The 16600-nt window shown below is 40.8% G+C and overlaps 1 protein-coding gene across 4 annotated transcripts in view; it reads left to right on the plus strand.

Moving 5' to 3' along the window:
• Positions 1-16600, plus strand: part of uggt1 (UDP-glucose glycoprotein glucosyltransferase 1) — a 32012-nt gene that overhangs the window by 13497 nt on the left and 1915 nt on the right. For 2 of the 4 annotated variants that reach the window (XM_085143019.1, XM_085143018.1), the window contains exons 14-40: positions 41-160; positions 248-333; positions 711-846; positions 2569-2700; positions 3682-3846; positions 4752-4872; positions 5156-5254; positions 5440-5463; positions 6748-6842; positions 7231-7437; positions 7611-7742; positions 7875-8005; positions 8080-8175; positions 8399-8501; positions 8625-8704; positions 9049-9238; positions 9502-9660; positions 9817-9902; positions 10039-10123; positions 11850-11938; positions 12019-12123; positions 12293-12377; positions 14386-14568; positions 14887-15047; positions 15161-15275; positions 15807-15923; positions 16417-16561. In XM_085143019.1, coding sequence (XP_084999145.1) covers positions 41-160; positions 248-333; positions 711-846; positions 2569-2700; positions 3682-3846; positions 4752-4872; positions 5156-5254; positions 5440-5463; positions 6748-6842; positions 7231-7437; positions 7611-7742; positions 7875-8005; positions 8080-8175; positions 8399-8501; positions 8625-8704; positions 9049-9238; positions 9502-9660; positions 9817-9902; positions 10039-10123; positions 11850-11938; positions 12019-12123; positions 12293-12377; positions 14386-14568; positions 14887-15047; positions 15161-15275; positions 15807-15923; positions 16417-16561 — 3247 coding nt within the window. The remainder of the gene's footprint in view (positions 1-40; positions 161-247; positions 334-710; positions 847-2568; positions 2701-3681; positions 3847-4751; positions 4873-5155; positions 5255-5439; positions 5464-6747; positions 6843-7230; positions 7438-7610; positions 7743-7874; positions 8006-8079; positions 8176-8398; positions 8502-8624; positions 8705-9048; positions 9239-9501; positions 9661-9816; positions 9903-10038; positions 10124-11849; positions 11939-12018; positions 12124-12292; positions 12378-14385; positions 14569-14886; positions 15048-15160; positions 15276-15806; positions 15924-16416; positions 16562-16600) is intronic. The other 2 variants (XM_085143021.1, XM_085143020.1) reach the window with 1 other exon arrangement.

Consider the following 16600-nt stretch of genomic DNA (forward strand, 5'->3'; position numbering starts at 1 on the left):
AATTTAAACCATTTCCTCTTCACTGCATTCTCCTTTTTAGTGGATTAACAACTTGGAGACCGACTACAGGTACAGCTCATGGCCCTCCAACGTGCAGGAGCTGCTCAGACCAACTTTCCCTGGAGTCATCAGGCAGATCCGCAAGAACTTTCACAATCTGGTAAGAGCGCAGTTTATTAATCAGACCCCTGTGAATCCAAATAGGTCTGAAACTTTTCTGACGAATGCTAACACGCATCTGTTACAGGTGATCATTCTGGATCCGACCCAGGAGAACACTGTAGAACTGCTGAGCGTCGCAGAGATGTTTTATGCTAATAATATACCCCTCAGGTTGGTGTTTCTGTCATCAAGATGCATACATTTTTTTGGACAGACATTTTCTTGGGAATTAATTATCAGCTTTTATGAATTTGAATACACAACATATCCCTTTTTTTATTGCTGTACAGTAACCAGAAAACTAAAATGAATAAATAAATAAATAAAATAAAAGAGGTGCTGCAGAGCATTGGTAGTCAGTAGAAATGTGTAGTTAAAAATCCATTTTAATTTAGGAGTTTTGTCAGGGATGTTTGGAAGACCTTTGATACCGCGCTGCATGTGGCATCTTGGGATGGTCAGTTTGTTTGAATACTGATGAAGCAGGCAGCACACGTTCTGCATTTTAACTGTTTTTGGAAGCTTACTTGCTCCGTGTTTGTGTTTAGGATCGGGCTGGTGTTTGTGGTGTCTGATGAAGACGACATAGATGGTATGCAAGATGCCGGTGTGGCACTCGTCCGAGCCTACAACTACATCACTGAAGAGGTGGACAGTCAGAATGCCTTTGAAGCCGTCATGTCGGTGAGTCCATTGTTCACAGAAACTAGAAAGTGAAAAAGACCTTTGTAAGACTTTATCTAATCTGTGTCTCTGTTACTCTTTGCCTGATCCAAATAGTTAACGCATCCCTCCTATCAGGTGTCTTTCCCAAAAGCCTTAAAAACAGCAGTTATCAAACCAATATTAAAGAAAAAGAACCTAGACAGCACATTAATGCAGAACTACAGACCAATCTCTAATCTTCCATTTATCAGTAAAATTATTGAAAAAGCTGTTTTCCAGCAGTTAAACAGCTTTCTCACAACGAACAACCGCTTTGATATTTATCAGTCTGGTTTTCGTAGGCACCACAGCACCGAGACAGCCCTTGTCAAAGTGATTAATGACATCCATATAAATACTGACCGTGGGAAATCCACAGTATTGGTACTACTGGACCTTAGTGCGGCGTTTGACACCGTTGATCATGATATATTACTGGAACGTCTAGAGAGCTGGGCCGGACTCTCTGGTACAGCACTCGACTGGTTCAAGTCCTACCTTAAGAATAGAAACTTCTATGTGTCAATTAGCCAATTTTCATCACAAAATATAGAAATCACATGCGGGGGTCCCCCAGGGTTCCATCCTAGGGCCCCTCTTATTTAGCATTTACATGCTCCCGTTAAGCCAGATTATAACCAGCAATAATATTAGCTACCACAATTATGCAGATACTCAACTTTATATCTTAATGTCACCAGGTGATGTTGAACCTATCCAAACTCTTAATAAATGCATTGAGCAAATTAACAACTGGATGTCTCATAATTTCCTTCAGCTGAACAATAACAAAACTGACTTATCTTAAAAGATTGATTAAATATCAGTAATCAGCTCAAACTGGTCCAACTAGAAACTACCGACCAGGCCAGAAATTTAGGTGTAATAATGGACTCAGACCTGAACCTCCAGGGCCACATAAAAGTTATAACAAAGTCAGCCTTCTATCACCTGAGCAACATTTCTAGGATTAAAGGACTGATGACACAAGGAGACCTAGAAAAACTCATCCATGCATTTATCTCTAGCCACATTGATTACTGTAACAGTATCTTCACAGGTTTACCCAAAAAATCAATCTGACAACTGCAGGTGATTCAGAACACTGCTGCTCGTGTTCTCACTAGAACCAAGAAAATAGAGCACATTACTCCAGTTCTAAAGTCATTACACTGGCTCCCTGTAGCTCAGAGAATAGACTTTAAAGTGCTTTTATTAGTTTATAAATCCTTGAATGGGTTAGCACCAGAGTACATTAGGGATCTGCTATCATGGTACAAACCATCCAGATCAGTTAGGTCCTCCAGCTCTCGTTTATTGACCGTCCCTAGAACCAGAACTAAACATGGAGAAGCAGCTTTTAGTTTCTATGCTCCTCACATCTGGAACACACTATCGGGAGAATGCAAAGCTGCAGAGACACTGAAGTCTAAAATTAAAACTTACTTATTTAGACTTGCTTATGAGTAACTGATCCTATTATGGCTCTCTACTTGTTTGTTTTAATTTTTCATATAAATTATTGTTTTATTGTAAATGTTTTCTTGTATTTTACTTTTATAGTGATTTATTTTTTATTTTTTGTGTTTTATTTTAATCATGTAAAGCACCTTGAATTGCCTTGTGCTGAAAGTGTGCTATACAAATAAAATTGCCTTGCCTTTTCCACTTGTTCATCCCATTCTCTTCTCCCTCTTATAGATGTTTAACCGTGTGCCAGTTGGTGGTCGGCTGAGTGTCGGGGATGTAGTTAAAGTGCTGGAGAAGAAGTTTCCCTATGTTGAAGTCAGCAGTGTCCTTGGAGCCGACTCCAGCTATGACAGCAACAGGAAGGTGAGTCGAGCAGAATGTTTTTTCTGTTCATATTATTAATCTAAAATTACATTTTTATTAACACAGCAAACCTAAGTGTACAATTACAGTCAAAAGAGCTGTATGTAGTACCAGAATAAAAGGATAACTGAACAACTCAAGAGTAGTTCGATAATTCATCAGTGGATGAATACTGGTCATTTTATTAGGTACACACATTAAACTGCTCACAAACGCACATATCTGAGCAGACAATCACACGGCACCAACTCAACTGAGCGTCAGAAATGGGAAGAAAGATTATTTTATGTGACTCTGACTAAGGGATGGTTTTTGGTGACAGAGGGACTGCTCTGAGTATTTCAGAAACTGGAGATTTATTCAGATTTTCCCCACACAATCATCTCCGGAGTTTATAGAAAATGGTCTGAAAAAAGAGGAGAGAAAAAAAATCAGTGAGCATCAGGAGAAAAAATCCTTGTTGTAGTCAGAGGAGAATGGCCACACTGCTTCATGCTGATAGGAAGCCAACAGTAATTCAAATAACCACTGGCTACAACCAAGGTATACAGAAGAGCATTTCTGAATGCACATCATGTTAAACTTTGAAGCAGCAACCACAGAAGACCACACTGCATCACACTCATGTCAGCTAAGAACAGGAATCTGACGTGGAGTATCTGTCATCTGATGGCTGCTTCCAGTGGGGTAAAATCATCTTAAAGTGGTTTCTTAAACATGAGAATGAGTTCACTGTACTCAGATGACCTTCAGTCATCAGATCTCAATCCAGTAGAGCACATTTGGGATGTGGTGGAATTGCAGCAACTGTACAATAGTATCATGTATTTAAGAGGTTTTTAGATGCAAGAATATTAAGTGTGATTTTGTTCTAAAAGAGAAATAGAACAGCCTTTTTAAAGTGGTCAGACCTAAAACTGACTCCAGAGCCTAATAATTAAGGGTTAACCAGATAACATTTCTTTCTTTCTTCCCTTTCAGGAAGGACGGGCATACTATGAGCAAACAGGAGTAGGCCCGCTGCCTGTGGTCATGTACAACGGGATACCTTACCAGCGTGAACAGCTGGACCCGGATGAACTGGAAACTGTCACCATGCAGAAAATCCTGGAGACCACCTCATTCTACCAGAGGGCCGTCTACCTGGTCAGTTACAATCACATTTACAATAAAAGCTCATTATCTGCCATATCATTATTTTATTAAGGGTTATTCTAAAACACAGGTTTTAGAGCATCAGTCACAGTTTCTAAAAAAAATCTGTTGCTGGACTTTAATTCAAAACAACCAATAATATATCTCAGTTTCATCTTTTGATATTTTGTATTTGTATTATTTTGAACAATATGCAGAAAACTGCATTTTGCATCTCAGCAAAAATAGTTTGCCTTAATTTCACAAGCAAACTTCAAATCTATTCTAATTTTTATCAATAAAAATGTGTTTTATCTTTTTTTCTAAAAAGTACATCATAAGATATATTTATTTGTCTGTCCTTTTTCTTTTAATTAGGTTTTTCTTTCCTGCTTTCTTTCCTGCTACAAAATCTTAGTGTAAAATTAAAAGTATTAAAGGCAGAAGTTAAGCCACTGTCTGTCTTTGTAGTCATAAAACAAATTCTCTTTTCAGCAGGATCTTTGTGAGCATGCCATCTGTCATTTTTCCTCTTTAAATGTCAGCCCATCACACAGAGGAGCCAAATCTTTGAATTGATTCTTTCAAAGGATTTCTAAGGAATTTAAACACAGCAAGCAGCATTTAATTTGGTGGCTATAGAAGTCTTACTGGTCAGCATAGCATTAGTCATCCTACCTACCTTTTCTCTTTCCTTTCTTTTAATGTTTAACTCAAACTTATTCAAAGAAAACTTTCTAAACAAGCACCCGTAACTGCAGTGGAAAGGCCATTAACATTTAAGAAGTGCTTTTTAAACTGTGAGCAGGGAAATCTTGCAGAGAAGGACCTCCTGCATGACTGTCAGCTCTGCAGCTAAAGCGACGACTCTGACTTTTTACTTTAACCTTACACGTTTCCTCTCATGTCACTCGCAGGGTGAGCTGGCTACAGACCACGATGTCGTCGACTTCATCATGAACCAGCCCAGTGTTGTTCCTCGAATCAACCCCAGAGTGTTGTCCACCAGCAGAACCTACCTGGATCTGTCTGATACCAGTAAGTATGAGGGTTTCTTAAATCTCAATTTTTTTAGATCATCCTCAGAAACGAATGTGCTGTCTGTGACATGGATGACCTCAAAGCTTCATGTAGAAGCACAGTTAGTTTTCCAAATATTCTTCAGCCATTACTGCTACTATTTATTTCTATTTATTTGATGATTATTATTTTGTTGGCATTTTTTGCAGTACAGATATGATGTAATCAAAAGTTTGTATATTATAAAAACATTTGCTCCAGAATCGATACTTTACTCCTTTTTTTCCCTCTCGTTTTGCAGATAACTATTTCATAGATGACTACGCTCGCTTCTCGACGCTAGACACAGTAGAGAAGAACACAGCTGTGGCCAACAGCATGAACTATATGACAAAGAAAGGTAAGAGCACTCTGGCATCTGATCACTGAGTAGAAAAGCATGCCTGTGGATTTTTTTTTCTTGTTGTTACTTGTGAAGATAAAAAATTTCAAAGCTAAACTCTCTCCTGGTGTATTTTCCTTCTGTCCTCTCCTCCTCCTCCACTTCCGCCTCTTATTCATGTGTTTTTAAATTCCCTGCATCAGGGATGACCACCACCAACAGGCATGGTAATCACCCTTTTTCTCCACATTATTCCCCCTCCTACTCACTTGCTCTTTTTTTCAGTTTTCTGTTAACGACATTGTTGGCACCGTGTTTGTGAATCCACCACCACTCCTCCATCTGTGTTCAGTTCTCAAAGGACACAAATGACTAATAATTATGCATGTGATAATTGTCCACCAGTCTCCAAGCATGAGTACTAAAAAGTGTTTATGTAACTGCTCACTATAACGTTGTTTGTTCCAGTGGGAGAGCATGATAGTTCACCCAGTATGATTTCAAAGTAACTGCATGAAAAGTTTGAACGGTGTGATAAGGAAGTAAAATTTGGAGCAGAGAGCAGCACTTTAGCACTCAGTGGTCACTTTATTAGGTACAGCTTGATGGTGCTGGTTCCTTCAGAGCTGTCTTAATTGTTTGTACGTGCTGGAAGTGAGTCTCAGAAGTTTTTGGTCCATATCAACACGATGGCATCAAATAGGTGATCTATTGGATTGAGCTCATTTGAGTAGAGCGGTCATGTGATGTTCAAGAAACCAGTTTGAGGTGATTTGAGCTGTGAAACATCCTGATTCATTGGGCGTAGCTTCTGTTCTTAGCTGACAGGAATGGCACTCGGTGTGGTGTTCCACTGCTGTAGCACATATGCTTCAAGGTTCAACATGTTGTGCATTCAGAGAATCTGTTCTGCATACTTGGTTTTTTGAGTTACTGTTACCCTATCTGGCTATTCTCCAACAACGTCTGGCATCAACAAGGCATTTTCACCTAGAAATTTGCAGCTTATTGAGTATTTTCTCTTTTTCTGACTACATTCTCTAAATACCTAAGACGTCGGTGTGGGGAAAATCCCAGTAGATCAGCAGATTCTGAAACTCTCATACCAGTATGTCTGACACTACCAACTATGCCATGGCTAAAGTCACTTAAATGACCTTTCTTCTCTATTCTTATGGTCTGTTTGGTGAATGACGCGTGTGTGTGTGTGTGTGTGTGTGTGTGTGTGTGTGTATTTCTGATGAGTTGCTTGCTTGTTTTGTTTTTTTTAGATATAAGTGACCTTGATTCTTGATGTTTTTATGCCTGTGAAGCTGTTTGAACTTCTATATGTGATATTGGGCTATAAATAAATTTGAACTTAATGAACCGTGAACAGGCGTACCTAACAAAGTGGCCAGTGAGTGTATTATCTTTGTTTGCCAACACCATTAATACCACTGAAGTTGATCTGTAGCACAACTGTGGTTGTTTATTCTTACCTCGTGTCTTTCTTCTTCTGTGGTTGTCAGATGATGCCTACATTCGTCCTGTGACTTTCTGGGTAGTGGGAGATTTTGACAAACCCTCAGGACGCCAGCTCCTTTATGACGCCATCAAACACATGGTATGAAATGAGCTGTTGTTTAAAATGTTGTTATACAATTTTTGATGTCAAGTAAACTGTATAAAATAAATTCTGATACCTTCCAAAAGTTGCTTTTTCACAAAGGATATGTGACCTAACCACTCCATAAAGCTACTACTTGATGTTTTTATTCTGCAGCCTGTGGCTGCTGCAGACGTTTATACACAGCTAGGCTAATGTGCAGCTCGCTATAGCATCATAGCGTGCAGACACAAGAGTGATGACTTTATTGTTGTAGAACTTGAAGGAGAGAAAAGCAAAAAGGCAAACTTTCTTTTACAGTGATACTCATGTGGAGTGTAGCTTATAGACGGTCAGAACATTAAAGCCTGTAGAAGCTTACCATCTCTCCCTTCTTGTACAACAGAAAACTAGTAACAACGTCCGACTGGGGATGATCAACAACCCGTCAGCTGATGTGTCTGCTGAGACGACCCGCGTCACCAGAGCAATCTGGTCCGCCATGCAGACACAAACTGCCAATAATGCCAAGAACTTCATCACAAAGATGGCTAAAGAAGAGACTGCTGCGGCCCTGCAGAAGGGTGTCGACGTCGGCGAGTTCGCTGTCGGGGTGAGAGGTTTACATACAGAATCTAAACAGGATCATGTTTTCTTCTTTTATTATTGGTGAAATATTTAGCATTTGCACTAAGGCACTAAGCCATCCTAGTTTTTTTGTTTTTTTTTACTCCTAATTTGTCCCTTTGTCAGCTGCCTACAAAATATCTATGTTTTTTTCTTCAGGGTATGGATTTGTCACTGTTTAAAAGTGCGTATGAGGCTCCCAAGTTCGACTTCCTGCTTTCCCACGCTGCTTACTGTCGAGATGTGCTCAAACTGAAGAAAGGACAAAGAGCAGTTATCAGCAACGGAAGAGTGAGTCAGAAATTTTAAACCTGTCCTAGATGTTGTATAGGTTCAAATATAGCTTATATTGATTTCAAAAATGTCCATCTACCCACATTTGCTGTAGTTATTCAGTCAGTATTTTTGTTTTCTTCTTGACAGATCATAGGTCCGCTGGAGGAGGCGGAGGTGTTTAACCAGGACGACTTCCTGCTTTTGGAGAGCATCATCTTAAAGACTTCTGGAGAGCGCATCAAAAGCAAAGTTCAGAATTTTGGAATCGAGGAGGACAGGTATTTTCAGGCTCCTCTAAGAAGAAGTTTACAGATTAACTTTTCTTGTCGAGCTAACACTTAATTCTTCTCAGGGCCAGCGACCTTGTGATGAAGGTGGACGCTTTGCTCTCGTCTCAGCCTAAAGGAGAAGCCCGTGTGGAGTATGGCTTTGCAGATGACCGCTACAGGTACAGCTGTGTATAAATCAGATGAGCAAGATTTCTTTATTGAGTTGAGAGGTTTAAAAAGTGAGTACTCCACAAGGGTGATTTGATGGTTTATTTCAGAAGGGAGACCTTGAAGAGGTCGGTTAAAGTTTTTTTTGTTTGCTTTTTTTTCTGGAGAAAGCAGGAGGGTCTTAAATATGTTTTGTTTGCTTGATTTTCTCATTGATTTGCTGTTTGTTGGCAGTGCTGTGAAGATTCGTCCCAAAGAGGGAGATGTATATTTTGATGTTGTTGCCGTGGTAGATCCAGTAACCAGAGAAGCTCAGAAACTTGCTCCTCTTCTTCTGGTAGGTTATCTGTGATAACTCCTTTGAATTTGTGATCCATCATGCTTGTATGTCCAGTTGATTTATTTCCAACATGGTCTGTTTTTGTTCTGTGTAACACCTTTCTCTCCGCGCCTCCTGCAGGTTATAAAGCAGCTGGTAAATGTCAACCTGCGTGTCTTCATGAACTGCCAGTCAAAGCTGTCAGAAATGCCCCTGAAGAGGTGAGAAAACAAGCAGTTTCTGTACTCCATGCTGAAATTGTACATCCTGGTAACACCTTGATGGTCTTTCTATTTCCTCTCCCACATCACTTTTCATTTATCCTTTAGTTAAAGTACAGAATCATCAAATATCATATTATTATGCAGGTTTATTGACTGCATAATAATATGGACATCTGCTAACAAGTTGTTACCGTTCCTGAATCTTTTGATGTTGCTTCATGTGCATATGGCACTTACTACAAGTCAGGATTGTTCTGTTAAAGCAGGCAGGACGTGTTGTAAAGACTCCTCCACCTGATATAAAAGTTCACCTGATTTCTGCTTGTGTGTTTGTCTTCCAGTTTTTATCGTTACGTACTAGAGCCAGAGGTGGTGTTTCAGGCTGATGGTAGTTTCTCTCCTGGGCCTTTGGCAAAGTTCCTGGACATGCCCCAGTCTCCACTCTTCACTCTAAACCTCAACACTCCCGAGAGCTGGATGGTTGAGTCTGTGCACACTCGATATGATCTGGACAACATTTACCTGCAGGAGGTACAGCAGAACATCTGTTTTTAGGCAGGGTCGCTTGTTTGTTTGTTTTTAATTCTTTAATTTTGCTGTTTCAGTAACTCAACTGGCTGGACAACATATAGATAATATAAGTTGCTTATATATTGAACATTTTGGAGTCCAGTCCTCATGGAGACCTTCAGCTAATTTGGGAACCATTATTAATGTGTGTCTGTGGAGCCCCTGGACGCTGATATCGGGCTGCATAAAGTAAACTTTCCTTGGCTGTGCGTTGGTGTTTGCAGGTGGAGAATATTGTAGCAGCAGAGTATGAGCTGGAGCACCTTTTGTTGGAGGGCCATTGTTTTGACGTCAGTTCGGGTCAGCCTCCACGTGGCCTTCAGTTCACCCTGGGAACCGAGTCTGAGCCCGTCATCGTGGACACCATCGTCATGGCAAACCTGGTAATCGCTTCAAAGCACGACCCTCTCTATAACACAGCTTTGATTTGTTATAGTTTAATGCTTTTCTACTTGATAAATAACATATTTTTTTTACTTTCCTAGACATTAATATTCTCTCAGCCTGAAACTGTAAATCTCCTTTGTTCTGCTCTGCAGGGTTACTTTCAGCTCAAAGCCAATCCAGGCGCCTGGATCCTAAAGCTAAGGAAAGGGCGCTCTGATGAAATCTACAAGATTTACAGGTAATAATGTGCAGAATTGGCTATATTCTGTCACATAAATGAAATGTCAGCCACTCCTCTTTGCTCCTGGTTTTATAAATTAATCTGAAAATCTCTCTTCTAATGTTTTCATTGTCATTTCTTTCTTCTGTTGCAGCCATGACGGCACAGACTCTCCGGCGGACTCGGACGACATTGTAGTCGTGTTGAACAATTTCAAGAGCAGAATCATTAAAGTCAAGGTCGGTTCACTTGCAATGCAGTGACGTCTTTCTGGCACAAAAGCACAGAAGCAGTGGCAGGAATCTGCCCTTCAGCACTGTTAGCTGGATAAATCCACGATGGAAAGTTGGTGAGCAGAATATCCAGACTGCTCAATTTCTCAGGTTTCTCATAAATTTTAACGAGAAGCAGAAACTGCAGTCTGAACTGAGCCGTTTTGAGCTGAATAAATATGTAATTTGTGCAAAGATGACTAAAGTAAAATCAGACTTTGAAGCGGTATTTGCATATGACAGATGTGCCCACGTGCCAGTGCATTTTTCAACTACAGACAAAAGCACATACACATTAAGCTTCTCTCACCTCTTTGTTTTTCACATTAAAAAGCCCATATTATAAGTTTTGGGCTTTAGTGGGATTTATAGTATTTTGTTCGTGTTCGTCTTCTCAAAAATTCTGAGAAGTTGCAAAAGTATGCTTCAAAATTGTCTTCCACCATTCATCTACATCACTGTGTAACACATTTCCATAATGCCCACTAAACAGCTTGTTTGGCCCTTCCTCAAACAAAGAAGGAGCAGCTGCCTCACAGTCGACCTTTATTCCCTCACTGTACTTACTCTAAAGGTTAGCCACAAGCAACGCATGCCAGTTTTTGTAATGTTGGCTGCCAGTGAACAGTGTCTTCACTCCAGGTCTTGCTTATGCCCCTTGACCCCTGTGTGGTAAATACAGTCTCATCTCCTAGGCAAAAATATAGGTAAAATCCAATTATGCTGTCAGCTTTTATTCTCTCAGGTTGTCGACCTGCTGTTGTGTCTATGAGTGGAGGTTTTTGCAGGAGAGTGGTTTTCAACAATAGGTGTGGATGATGCTTTGTGTAGGTTGAATGCTAATTGGTTGACAAGTGGGCTGGGAGGGGAAGGCAGCGACAGGCACTTCATATTGTAATCTAAAGACTCGACAATATTAGACTCCCTATGAGCAAGCACTTGGTGACAGTGGGAAGGAAAAACCCCCTTTAACAGGAAGTAACTTCTGGCAGAAGCAGGCGCTGAACCTGCCCTGACCGACAGGGAAGATGCAGCATGAAAAGTACAGACAGTGACTATCTTGGAAACTTCATTGTTTATCACTTCAGCTCTTTGTTGTTAGCTCTTCTCTGTGGCTAATTGGTGAACCAACAACGGCACAAACAAGAGACTATACTTGTCTGTTGTCTACAATTTTATTTCCAAAATTTACGATAAAAAGATGAAAAGCTTTTGTGACTAAACTACTGTGAAAGTCTTTCATAAATATGACATCTGGCCCAGTATCCACCCCGTGTCTGCAGCTCTGCTCCCAGAATCTGAGGGTCCTGAGACTCTGTGGATTACTCGTGTTTTTGAAGGCAACATTGCCGCAGCAGCTTAGCAATAGCTTAGCATTAGCTTTGATAATGTGCCCAAAGAGCAAAGCTGTGTAAGAAAGCAAACCTGAAGCACTTTGACTTAATATTTAGAGAATTGCACTCTTGAACTCATGGCAACATGTGAACATGCGATCTCGTGTGATCTTAAAGCCGATACAAAATTTAAGTCCGAGTAAAAACTCAACCACTAATGTTTTGTGTAAGTTTCAGTCCTGAATCAAAACCACATCATATGATATTTGATTCATATTTTAAACAGAATAATTGATTTTCTTCTTTTCTCCTCCCACAGTATGTTGTGACTGACTGAGTTATGATTGTGTGTTGATCAGGTCCAAAAGAAGCCAGACAAGTTCAGCGAGGAGCTGCTGAGTGATGGGACGGAGGAGAACGACACTGGTTTCTGGAATTCTCTGACCAGGTGCAGCTCAAAACAGATCTCATTTTTAATTTTCAAATGTTCCAAACTGTCAAATAATCGCTTTTCATTTTGTCTTTCAGAGGTTTCACAGGTGGAGGCAAGACTGAAGAGCCTAAGCAGGACAAGGAAGATACGATCAACATCTTCTCTGTGGCCTCGGGGCATCTGTACGAGAGGTTCCTCAGGTGGGTGTCAGAGATGTGCCCGGGCAAAGAAAGGGGATTGTTGTGTCAGCCAAAAATCCTTGAAAGCGAACATCCCTGCTTCTTCCTTATACTTTTGATTTTAGAGTCTTTTTCTTCACAGTTCTGTTGCCACCAGTCTTTTTACTTTACTGTCCTCCTTCTCTCTCAGAATCATGATGCTGTCAGTTCTAAAGCACACCAAAACTCCCGTCAAGTTCTGGTTCCTCAAGAACTACTTGTCTCCCACTTTTAAGGTAGGATTTTACTTTATTTTATTCAATTTTTTGCCTCCGGTGTTACTTTAAAACTCAGCTGGCATCTCGTCACTGATGTGGAAATCTTCTCCAATGGCTGCAGCTTTTTCTCTGTCCAACATCGATGTGAAGCTCAAGCAGAAACGTGCAGCAGGGATCGGATTACTCCCTGATTTTTCTTTGAAATATTCTTTAGTTTTTATGTCTAAAAATAATTTGTGTGGGAGATACTGTTGGCTTCTGAAGGTGCTGCAGTTTAGTGGATAGGATGCTGAATGTATTGCATGTTTTAACACGAGCGTAACAACCTTTGCTTGCAGGAAAACAGAGAAATGTGGGATGTACTTAGTATTTCACTAGAAAACATGTTATTTGTTTAAAGCACAGTACACCCACGGTACAGTACTCTGGACCAAAGGAGCATTTCTCTTATGTTCTCACCATAAAAGCTGCCGGGTGCAGCTAGTGTGAAGAAATGTAACAACCACCTCACTGACGCTGTTTTCATACATGACCTCTGGACTATTTCAGGAAAATTGGGTTGGGAAGTTGTCTGAAGTTACTCACATGTGAAACACAGCAGTGAACGTTTGAGAAGCACTAACTGGACATTTTTTGTGCCCACAAGGCATCACACCTGAAACCCATTTGTTAGCGGTGAAACCACCGGAGTGTTATTGAATATCACTCTGAAGCTGACGGCTGATCTCTTGTGGAAGTTCCAGGTTGTCGGGTCATGTGTCAGTCAGCGGTATCCTGCTCTCTCATTGGTTGTTGCTTCAATTGCTCGCCCGGAAGCTTAGAAAAGTTTGTCAGGTCCCGCCAGCGGTTATTTCACCCGTAGACGGTTTGAAATGTGAATTACACTTCTGTGTCCAATCTATCTAATGTGGCTTTGATGGGACTGCACCAAACATTTATACTAGTCTTCAAAGATTTAAGCCCATTCATAAACACTGAATCGAGCAGCTTGTGCTATTTCTGTAGCACGGCACAGCAACAGCCTTCTTTCAATAAAAGAACCAAGCAGACGGCTGCAATAGGAAAAGAGATTATTTTTAAGTCAATATTGAGCCTTTGAAGCAAAAACAGTAACAGCAAAGTGTAGAAAAAATATTGTCATAATAAATGTAAATTCAACAAAAAGTAATTCAGTCAAAATTAAATACATCACAAATATTAAATTGGTAGATCACTGTTACCATAAATAAGATTTAGTTAAAAATAAACATCAATATATATAAACAATTTAAGAATAATAAAATCTGCTAAAACTGAGTGTAATCATACTTATTTCACTTGAAAAATTCTATGAATGAGTTTCATTCCTCAGTAGATGACTGCATAATTTTATACAAACATATGGCATTCACTTTACTTTTGATTTCTGCTGTCCTACAAAATCATCTGTCATGCCACATATTTCACTAATTTCTAGAAATCCTACGTAAACAACACAAAACTCAACATTTAGAGCAACTATTCAACCACAGAATGACTGAGTTTAATTTAGCTTACCACTCTTAGTTTCAATGTTACAGATGTAAGAGTTTTCTGATGAAGAACAGTGAAGTTTGAAATGCTTTAGGCCATTACTGATTGGTCCGTGCAATAATGTCTCTAACCGTCACATAGCCTGATCTTTGCCAATTGGCCGGGAGCAGTTCGTGTCCTTCTATGACCTCATAGAGTGGCATAGCAAAGCCAGTTTTGCTGTCTATTGAAGTTAGCATGCTTGTTTTCTTTGTTTTGTTTTGTTTTGTTTTGTTTTGTTTTTTTTTGGGGGGGGGGGGGGGGGGGGGTTGGTCTTACATTGTGTTTATTTAATTTTCCATTTTGGATATTTAAGTCCATTTTCATTAAATCTGTCAGGGGTCAGTTGTCGGTCAGCTGTCAGCCTGTTTATGAATTTAAACCTTAATTATTTATGGCCCCATATTGTCAAAAGGGAAAATTATGAGGTGTGCACATGCTGACAGCTCTGTTCTTGTGTATCACCATCTTTCAGGAGTTTATCCCCCACATGGCAAAGGAATACGGCTTCCAGTACGAGCTGGTCCAGTATAAGTGGCCCCGCTGGTTACACCAGCAGACGGAGAAGCAGAGGATCATTTGGGGCTATAAGATCCTCTTCCTGGACGTGCTGTTCCCTCTGGCTGTCGACAAGATCCTGTTCGTGGATGCTGACCAGGTTTGCTCACATGTAGCTGTGCAAACACAGTCACTCATCCTGCATCTGTCCAAGTATTTGTTCTTTTACTATTCAGTAAAGGAGGAAACTGTCAGCTTCAGAGAACCTGTTAAATATAATGTTCCTCATGACTGCCATGAAGTGCTAAAAGGTTTGGAAGTAGTTTTATAGAAAAGTTTGGAAGTGCACACTCAGTTTTGCTCCACATGAGTTCCTAGACTCATTTTTTTTCTTTTTTTTATGTGAGATATTTTCTCTACTTTTTATTTTTACTGTTTTGTGCCAGCTAAGCTGTTCACACCTCCTCCTCTGCTTCAGATCGTGCGCACAGACCTGAAGGAGCTGCGTGACTTCGACCTGGAGGGAGCTCCGTACGGATACACTCCATTCTGCGAGAGCCGCAGGGAGATGGACGGATACCGCTTCTGGAAGTCCGGATACTGGGCGAGCCATCTCGCTGGACGCAAATACCACATCAGGTAGACGCTGATCGCTCAGCTCCAGTGTCGCGATCAAGTTTCAGCAGCATTTAACATTTAACTATCTGCAAACATGCTTTCCTGCAACTTTCTCGTGTTACCATTGTTTTCAGTGCGCTGTACGTCGTCGATCTGAAGAAGTTCAGGAAAATAGCTGCAGGAGATCGACTCAGAGGACAGTACCAGGGGCTCAGCCAAGACCCCAACAGTCTTTCCAACCTCGACCAGGTCTGACGCTCTCTTCACTCACTGTCTACATTTGTGTTTTTATGTACACGTGACATCAGAGCCATGTGTTTTATGTAAAACAGCCATATGTTTTTAGATTGATTGAACACTCTTCTCCAGTTTTTCAGTGAAGACTTTAGAGCAGCCTCGCGTTAGCGTGCGTCTGTTCCTTGTCGCCGCTCGTGTTTACTCGTCGTGTTCTGCTCTGCTTCTGATTTCACGACAGCGCATCGCTGGTTTTATGATTGCGGCATTGTTCAGCAGCTTTTACATTTCAGGCTCTGATGTCCTTGAGCACAGCGACAGGACAAACTGTAGTCTGTGATTGCAACTTGATTACTACGCAGCTGAAAGAAAACATAAAGACAGCCAACTGTGAAAGTACACAGGGGAAGCAGATGCTGCTTCTAATGCTTGTTTGTACATGATGCTTCAACCTTCCTAACAATAGTTTTCCCTTCTTTGCTTTTAGTTAAGCTCTGCACTTTTCCTCACTAGTTTGTTTGTTTATACGATTTGATTTTTTTCCAGGATCTTCCAAACAACATGATCCACCAGGTGCCCATAAAGTCTCTACCTCAGGAGTGGCTGTGGTGTGAGACCTGGTGTGATGACAGCTCCAAGAAGAGCGCCAAAACGATAGATCTGGTAAAAAATGCTTCTTTTTATTTAACTGTTTTCTGTACAGTTTGTCAGAGTTACAGAGGATTGATGGCAGTTTTCTAAAGATTCCCATGTATCCTAACAGCCACTAGAGGGCAGGCAGGCTTAAGAATGAGTTCACATTAAAAATAAGACCACCTTCTTCCACCACAGTGGACCATCTGCCTCCATCTCACCCTGTCCCTAGCATCCTCCTCGGTCACACAAACTCTCTGCCTGTCCTCCTCTACATTCGTGAAGCTTTCTCTTTTCCTCCTGCCTGGCAGTTTTATATTTAATATCTTTTGCCCAGAATATTCACTATCCCTCCTCTGCACATGTCCAAACCATCTCAGCCTTGCCATGAAGGTTTTAAATAGTCATTTTATAGGTGGACATAAATCAGTTTTGATGCTGCGTCCTGTTTTTGTTACTGAACCACATTATGTGACCTATGATATGAGCTGTTTTGTCTTTTTTCTCATTTTCCCAATATCAGTGCAACAACCCGATGACCAAAGAGCCCAAGCTGCAGGCTGCGGTGAGGATCGTAGCAGAGTGGACCGACTACGACCAGGAGATCAAACGCCTGCAGGCCAGAATCCAAGACAGAGCGAACCACATGGCGAAGCAGCAGGACACAGGTGCACCTCGCTCGCAGAAACCGATACGCGCAGCTTTCC

This window comes from Neolamprologus multifasciatus, chromosome 19 (genome assembly GCF_963576455.1).
Source record: "Neolamprologus multifasciatus chromosome 19, fNeoMul1.2, whole genome shotgun sequence".
Lineage (NCBI taxonomy): Eukaryota > Metazoa > Chordata > Actinopteri > Cichliformes > Cichlidae > Neolamprologus > Neolamprologus multifasciatus.